Source organism: Pan troglodytes, chromosome X (assembly GCF_028858775.2).
Source record: "Pan troglodytes isolate AG18354 chromosome X, NHGRI_mPanTro3-v2.0_pri, whole genome shotgun sequence".
Classification (NCBI taxonomy): Eukaryota; Metazoa; Chordata; class Mammalia; order Primates; family Hominidae; genus Pan; species Pan troglodytes.
Window position 1 is genome coordinate 48,821,948 of NC_072421.2, and position 7,913 is coordinate 48,829,860.

The following is a 7,913-nucleotide window of genomic DNA, read 5'->3' on the forward strand; positions in this document are numbered from 1 at the left end:
TTATACTAAGGGTTACTCTACCTAGAAAAGGGCGGAGGTGAAAGGATGCAACGCAACGCTAATTTCACCAGCGGAAGAAGCGGGTACAGACCTTAATGAGTCCCCGTTTTGATCGACTGATAAGGGAATGGGGAAATTGAAGCCAGGACTCGATGCAGATTGGCTACGGATCCAAAACGCCCACTAAGCTTGGCCCGTCCCAGTCTCCACCCCAAACCTGACTCAGGTGAAAATGGCGCCACGCGCGGGGGCGGGGCCAGAGGTACAAAGAGAGTGCCTATTGGTTGGGAGCGGCACGGGCCGCCTTCTTCGCTTCACCATTGGCTCGCTCCGTAAGGCAAGAGAACCCACTGGGGGATGAGCCCGAACTAGGGATGTGACAGAGCGCGAGACCCAGCCTAGAGAGAGCCCGGAGCCAGCGTGGGAGGCCGCTGCCGTCGCGCGCCTTGGTGAGTGCCCTCCACCCGGCCCCCTGCTCCCTCCCCCAGCTCTCCCCGGCTACGCGGCCAGCCCTCGGCGTGCCAGCGCGAGACCCTTTGCCACCCGCCCCCCCCCCCCGCCACCGCCCTTTTGCGCCTGCGCGAGACCCCCAGCTACCGCACGGTTGTCCAGAGGACAGAAGATCCGCCTTCTCATTGGGCAGCGGGACTGGAGGGTTCTGGTTCGGATTGACCGGCTTTGTGTTCCGTTCTAGCGCTGCACGCCAGACACCGGCCTTTCAATATCCGTCTCTTCCCTGCAGGTTGACGGCGTTGCACGCTCTCGCGGGGAGGCTCTGGCTTTCCAAACGCTGGCACCGAGGGTTGCAGTTCTGATTCGTTTTCTTTCCTCTGTCCCCCAGTTGCAGTTTTCAGGACTACGTAGGGGAGGGAATAGCTTTTTGTTGAACGGTTTAAGACGCTGACCTGTGCAACCGGACCACGCCTGGTTCCTGTGTCTCTTACCAAACCGTGACCCCGGAGCACAGGACTGGGTTTGGTGGTCGTGAGCAGTTTGTGACCCTTGAAGGAAGACACCAGGCCTGGTCCTGTATCTCCCTCGCCAGACTGTGACCAGGGAGGGCTGGGATCAGACTTTGACCCCCGAGGGCTGAGACCGGGACTGTTTCTACCACATCATAATATGGTTTCTAAAGGGCTGGAACAAGCTTTCAGTCTTTCTGTGGCCTTGTGTTTCAGTCATGTTCTTTTTCTTTTCTTTTTTATTTTATTTTGAGACAGAGTCTCGCTCTGTTGCCCAGGCTGGAGTACAGTGGCATGACCCCGGCTCACTGCAGCCTCTGCCTCCCAGGTTCAAGCGATTCTCCTGCCTCAGCCTCCTGAGTAGCTGTAACTACAGGCGCACGCCACCACACCTGGCTAATTTTTGTATTTTTAGTAGAGACGGGGTTTTGCCATGTTGGCCGGGCTGGTCTTGAACTCCTGAGCTCAAGTGGTCCACTCGTCTTGGCCTCCCAAAGTGCTGGGATTACAGGCGTGAGCCACCGCGCCCGGCCTTCTTTTTTAGAGGCAGAGTCTCAGACTGGAGGGCAGTGATGTGGTCACTGCTCACTTCAGCCTTGAAGTCCTGGGCTCAAAGCGATCCTCCTGCCTCAGCCTACCTACTAGCTGGGACTACAGGCCTTTGTCACCACACCCGACTGATTTTCTTATTTTTTTAGAGACAGAGTTTCGCTGTGTTGCCCAGGCCGGACTTGAATTCCTGGCCTCAGGTGCTGCTCCTGCATCAGCCTCCCAAAGCACTGGAATTACCTGCCACGGTGCCTGGCCTTTAGTCATGGTCTTAAAACAGAATGTAGGCCGGGCGCAGTGGCTCACGCCTGTAATCCCAGCACTTTGGGAGGCTGAGGCGGGCGGATCGTGAGGTCAGGAGATCAAGACCATCCTGGCTAACACGGTGAAACCCCGTCTCTACTAAAAATACAAAAAATTAGCCGGGCGTGGTGGCGGGCGCCTGTAGTCCCAGCTACTCGGGAGGCTGAGGCAGGAGAATCGTTTGAACCCGGAAGGCAGAGGTTGCAGTGAGCCGAGGTCGCACCACTCCACTCCAGCCTGGGTGACAGAGCAAGACTCCGTCTGAAAAAAAAAAAAAAACGGAATGTAATTAGAAGTGTTACAGTCCTGTCTGTTAACTGGTAAATTCGGTCCATTTACATTTCTCATGATAATAAACTATTTGAATTTGATTTTATTATCTCATTCTGTACTTTCTATTTGTCCAGGTTTTTCTGTTCCTTTTTTTTTTTTTTTTTTTTTTTAACTTCCTGCCTATACACACGCAGCCATCAACCCACAAAGACATGACTACCAACGCGGGCCCCTTGCACCCATACTGGCCTCAGCACCTAAGACTGGACAACTTTGTACCTAATGACCGCCCCACCTGGCATATACTGGCTGGCCTCTTCTCTGTCACAGGGGTCTTAGTCGTGACCACATGGCTGTTGTCAGGTCGTGCTGCGGTTGTCCCATTGGGGATTTGGCGGCGACTGTCCCTGTGCTGGTTTGCAGTGTGTGGGTTCATTCACCTGGTGATCGAGGGCTGGTTCGTTCTCTACTACGAAGACCTGCTTGGAGACCAAGCCTTCTTATCTCAACTCTGTGAGTCCTGATTTCTTTCATATGCTGTGGGATGGGATTTGCTGGGCAGGGATTGGCTTGCATGTTTACCTATCCACCTATTCTTCTTCCATTGATTTATTTTAAATTTTTATTTAATCTTTTAAAAAATTTATTATAGGCCGGGCGCAGTGGCTCACGCTTGTAATCCCAGCACTTTGGGAGGCCGAGGCAGGTGCATCACTTGAGGTCAGGAATTTGAGACCAGCCTGGTCAACATGGCAAAACCCCATCTCTACTAAAAATACAAAAATTAGCCAGGCGTGGTGGCTCACGCCTGTAATCCCAGCACTTTGGGAGGCCGAGGCAGGCAGATCACGAGGTCGGGAGTTCAAGACCAGCCAGGCCAAGATGATGAAACCCCATCTCTACTAAAAATACAAAAATTAGCCGGGTGTGGTGGCACACGCCTGTAATCCCAGCTACTTGGGAGGCTGAGGCAGGAGAATTGCTTGAACCTGGGAGGCGGAGGTTGCAGTGAGCCAAGACCATGCCATTGCACTCCAGCCTGGGCAACAGAGTGAGACTTCGTCTCAAAAAAAAAATTATTATGTATTGTTATTATTATTCTTTTTGGTTTTTGCCCTTCTCCAAAACTGGTAGATAACTTATTTTTGAGACAAGGTCTTGCTCTGTTGCCCAGGCTGGAGTGCAGTGGCATGATGATTGCTCACTGCAACCTCCAACTCCTGGGTTCAAGCGATCGTCTTGCCTCAGCCTCCCCAGTAGCTGGGACTATACTATAGGTGCACACCTTTATGCCTTGCTAATATTTTCACTTTTTTGTAGAGACAAGGTCTTGCTATGTTGCTCAGGCTGTTCTTTAACTCCTGGGCTCAAGCAATCCTTCCACCTCAGCCTCCCAAAATTCTGGGATGACAGGTGCGCACCACCGTGCCCAGCCTTATTTAACTTTTTTGTTGCATGTATATTCACGTGGGTCAAAAAACCATTTAAAGAGATTTGCCGTGAAAATCTGCTTTCTATCCACTAAGTTTCCTCAAACGCTGTTAGGCACTGTTGATAGTTGTTTATGTTTCTTTTCAGTTTATTTACACACGTAAGTCTCAATTTGCTCAATTGTAAAAGGAGGATAATAGTAATAACCAACTATATGTAAGATACTTAGAACAGTGTTTGGCAAACAGTGGTTGCCATGTAACTGTTCACTATTATTATCATTATTTGCACTTTTTCCTTTTTACACAAATGGTAATATGCTATATATACTTCTAATCTTTTCTCTTTTTCTTTCTTTCCTTACAAGAAAACCAAAGAAGCCATTTTCTTTTTTGAGACGGGGTCTCGCTCTGTCACCCAGGCTAGAGTGCAGTGGCATGATTATAGCTCACTGCAACCTTGAACTCCTGGGCAATCAAGCAATCCTCCTGCCTCAGCCTCCCTAGTAGCTGGGATTATAGGCATGTGCCACCCCACCAAGTTATTTTTTTTTTTAACAACTTTTTTTTTAAGAGATGGCGTCTTGCTTTGTTGCCCAGGCTGTTCTCCAACTCCTGGCTTCAAGTGATCTGCCCACCTCAGCCTCCCAAAGTGCTAGGATTACAAGCATGAGCCACCGCACCCAGCTGCTTTTTTTTAATGAGGTCACTCCTCATGATTTCATAAAGAGCTTTCGAAGCATGGACATTGTACAGTTACTTGACTTGTGTAGTATTGATGGGCATTTTCCCTCAATCTTCTGCCATTATAAACAAGGCCGGGCAGAGTGGCTCATGCCTGTAATCCCAGCACTTTGTGAGGCGAAGGCGGGCAGATCACCTGAGGTCAGGAGTTTGAGACCAGTCTGGCCAACATAGTGAAACCCCGTCTCTACTAAAAGTCTAAAAATTAGCTGGGCGTGGTGGCAGGCGCCTGTAATCCCAGCTACTCAGGAGGCTGAGGCAGGAGAATCTCTGGGACCCGGGAGGCGGAGGTTGTGGTGAGGTGAGCTGAGATTGCGCCACTGCACACTCCAGCCTGAGCGATAAGAGCAAGGCTCCGTCTCAAAAAAAAAAAAAACATTACAGGCATGAGCCATTGTGCCCGGCTGGTCAGATGTTTCTTAAATTTTAGTCATTCCAGTAGATGTGAGTGATATCTCATTATGGTTTTAATTTGCTTTTCCTTAGTGACTAATGGAAGTTTGAACATCTTTCATATACTTATTGGCCATTTAGAAATCCTCTTTGTGAAGAACCTATTCAAGTCTTCTGCCTATTTTATATTGGATGATCTTTTTCTTTCTTTCTTTTTTTTTTTTTTTTTTTTTTGAGACAGGGTCTTACCCTGTTGTCCAGGCTGAGCACTGTGGTGCTATCATAGCTCACTGCAGCCTCAACCTCCTGGGCTCAAGACATCCTCCCACTGCAGCCTGGGACTGTAGGCACGTGCCACCACGTCCAGCTAATTTTTGTATGTTTTATAGAGTTGGGGGTCTCACTATATTGTTCAGACTGGTCTTGAACTCCTTTATGCAAGCCATCATCCCACCTCAGCCTCCCAAAGTGTTGGGATTACAGGCATGAGCCATCGTGCCCGGCGGTCTTTTTCTTTCTGATTCTCTGCTCACTCTTGTATTCACTCATCTGTTCACCTACATTCTCTCTCTCTCATTGGCTACTTCACTCACTCCATCATCTACACCTGCTTCCTTTTATACCACACACACTTCTTGAGTACCAATCACAGCCACACTGTTTTGTGTCAGGCTTTACACATATTACCTTGTTTTAGAGAAATAAACCACTAGAATCCAAACAGTTACCCCATTTCACGGATGAGGAAGCAGACGCATAGGAAGGTTATGAAGTCTGTCTTCTTGCAGGGACCCCCAGCTCTCACAAGTGTGTGTTCCTTTCACTGCCTTTATTCTTCATATCTCTCTCTTCTTTTCTTCAGGGAAAGAGTATGCCAAGGGAGACAGCCGATACATCCTGTAAGTGTTTGCCTCTGTCAATGGAGACTGGCATTGGTTTTCGGGGGGTGGTGAGTTGAGGAGCACTAATGGGCTAACCTGTAGGAAGAGCACACCGATACCAGTGTCCCCTCATGCTTTCTCCTGCAGGGGTGACAACTTCACAGTGTGCATGGAAACCATCACAGCTTGCCTGTGGGGACCACTCAGCCTGTGGGTGGTGATCGCCTTTCTCCGCCAGCATCCCCTCCGCTTCATTCTACAGCTTGTGGTCTCTGTGGGTAAGGAAAGGGCACTAGAGGGGCACTGGGCACTAGAGGGGTTGATGGGGGATCCACAGACACAGATGTATCCCTGTGGGTGGGATCTCTCAACGGTGCCCTTCCAGGGGTAAGTCAGACTGAATGACAAACCCCCTGAGGCTCTGGAAAGGTTGTGCCCTTCTCTGAGCCTGCACTCTCAAGTGGGGAGGGTTCATTTTTCTTCCTCCTCCTCCTTCTCCATCACAAAGTCTCCTGTGAAGGTTACATGAGGTGGCCCAGGGTGGCAAGAAGCCCCTGGAACCTCCAGGATCAGGGCTCTGAGATCCCTTCATGTAAGATTCTGTCATATTTTTTTTAAAACAGGGTCTGGCTCTGTCACCCAGGCCAGAGTGCTATGGTGTGATCTCGGCTCACTGCAACCTCCACCTCCCAGGCTCAAGTGATCTTCCTGCCTCAGTCTCCTGAGTAGCTGGGACTACAGGCATGTGCCACCGTGCCTGGCTAACTTTTGTATTTTTAGTAGAGATGGGGTTTCGCCATGTTGCCCAGGCTGGTCTCAAGCTCCTGAGCTCAAACAATCCTCCTGGCTTGGCCTCCCGAAGTACTGGGATTACAGGTGTGAGCCACTGTGCCCGGCCTCAGTCATCTTGTGTTATTAAATTGTTAGCTTTCTTTAGTTCTAGCGATATGAGTTATCTTTAGTCCCAGAATCCTAAGCTGTCTTGGATTTGAGGATTTTGAACTTCCTTAAATCTGAAGGTGTGAGCTCTCCTGAGTTCTGAAATTCTCAGCTCTCTGGTGTCTGGAATCTCACTTTTCTGATTTCTCAGATTTTCAGCTCTGTGATTTCAGAATACTTAGCTCTGAGACCGTGAATGATGACTTGGAAAGTGCTTTGGAATAGAGAATTGGGGAAAGTGTCCCCTTCCTCACTGGGGCTTCTCCTTCCCCTCCTGCCACCCACAGGCCAGATCTATGGGGATGTGCTCTACTTCCTGACAGAGCACCGCGACGGATTCCGGCACGGAGAGCTGGGCCACCCTCTCTACTTCTGGTTTTACTTTGTCTTCATGAATGCCCTGTGGCTGGTGCTGCCTGGAGTCCTTGTGCTTGATGCTGTGAAGCACCTCACTCATGCCCAGAGCACGCTGGATGCCAAGGCCACAAAAGCCAAGAGCAAGAAGAACTGAGGAGTGGTGGACCAGGCTCGAACACTGGCCGAGGAGGAGCTCTCTGCCTGCCAGAAGAGTCTAGTCCTGCTCCCACAGTTTGGAGGGACAAAGCTAATTGATCTGTCACACTCAGGCTCATGGGCAGGCACAAGAAGGGGAATAAAGGGGCTGTGTGAAGGCACTGCTGGGAGCCATTAGAACACAGATACAAGAGAAGCCAGGAGGTCTGTGATGGTGACGATTTTTAAAATCAGGAAATAAAAGATCTTGACTCTAACACTGAGAGATCCTTAATTACTAACCCCAGAGATGCGCTATGACTGACCCCACAGATCCCACCATCATTCACTTATTCCAGACCCCCATCAGCATCTAAAGACCTCCCACCTCTGACCTCACAAACCCCTATCACTGACCCCCCGCCAGACCCCATAACTCACTACACAGACCCTATCACTGGCCCCACAGTCCCCTGGTCTTAACTCGAGCTGCCATAACAGAATGCCACAGACTAGGCTTAAACCACCGAAGTTCATTTTCTCACAGTTCTGGAGTCCAAGATCAAGGTGTCAGCAGGTTTGACTTCTCCTGAGGCCCCTGTCTGTAGCTTGCAGGTGGCCACCTTGTCAGTGTCCTCACATGGTCTCTATGAACTAGCGTCCCTGTCCCTGGTGTCTCTCTGTGTGTCCAAATTTCCTTTTTTTTTTTTTTTTTTTTTTTTTTTTGAGACAGGGCCTCACTCTGTGTCAGGCTGGAGTGCAGTGGTATGATCATGGTTCACTGCAGCCTCTACCTCCCCGGCTCCAGCGATCCTCCTGCCTCAGCCTCCTAAGTAGCTGGGACTACAGGTGTGCACTACCACACATGGCTATATTTATTTTTTTTATAGCAATAGACTCTCACTATGTTGCCCAGGCTGGTCTCAAACACCTGGGCTCAAGTGATC

At 49.8% G+C, this 7,913-nt stretch overlaps 1 protein-coding gene across 3 annotated transcripts; it reads left to right on the plus strand.

Annotated features, from left to right (window-relative positions):
- Positions 1 to 326: 326 nt before the first annotated feature.
- On the plus strand, positions 327 to 7,244 carry EBP (EBP cholestenol delta-isomerase). Of its 3 annotated transcripts, none has more exons than XM_016943093.3 (5): positions 327 to 449; positions 2,282 to 2,600; positions 5,517 to 5,553; positions 5,683 to 5,813; positions 6,762 to 7,244. In XM_016943093.3, the coding sequence occupies exons 2-5, from the start codon at positions 2,300 to 2,302 to the stop codon at positions 6,983 to 6,985; spliced, it is 693 nt and encodes a 230-aa protein (XP_016798582.1). In that variant the 5' UTR covers positions 327 to 449; positions 2,282 to 2,299; the 3' UTR covers positions 6,986 to 7,244. The 3 variants fall into 3 exon arrangements, with proteins under 3 accessions (XP_016798582.1, XP_016798581.1, XP_063660535.1); XM_016943092.4 differs by having other exon boundaries at positions 338 to 449; positions 2,222 to 2,600; XM_063804465.1 differs by having other exon boundaries at positions 377 to 1,290; positions 1,987 to 2,600.
- The last annotated feature ends 669 nt before the right edge of the window (positions 7,245 to 7,913 follow it).

What these genes read in the sequence shown, in the direction of transcription:
- EBP (XM_016943093.3), top strand. Translation starts at nt 2,300, where the DNA reads ATGACTACCAACGCGGGCCCCTTGCACCCATACTGGCCTCAGCACCTA. An exon ending in GGAGACAGCCGATACATCCT is followed by an intron (nt 5,554 to 5,682) that starts GTAAGTGTTTGC and finishes TTTCTCCTGCAG; the next exon opens with GGGTGACAACTTCACAGTGT. An exon ending in ACAGCTTGTGGTCTCTGTGG is followed by an intron (nt 5,814 to 6,761) that starts GTAAGGAAAGGG and finishes TGCCACCCACAG; the next exon opens with GCCAGATCTATGGGGATGTG.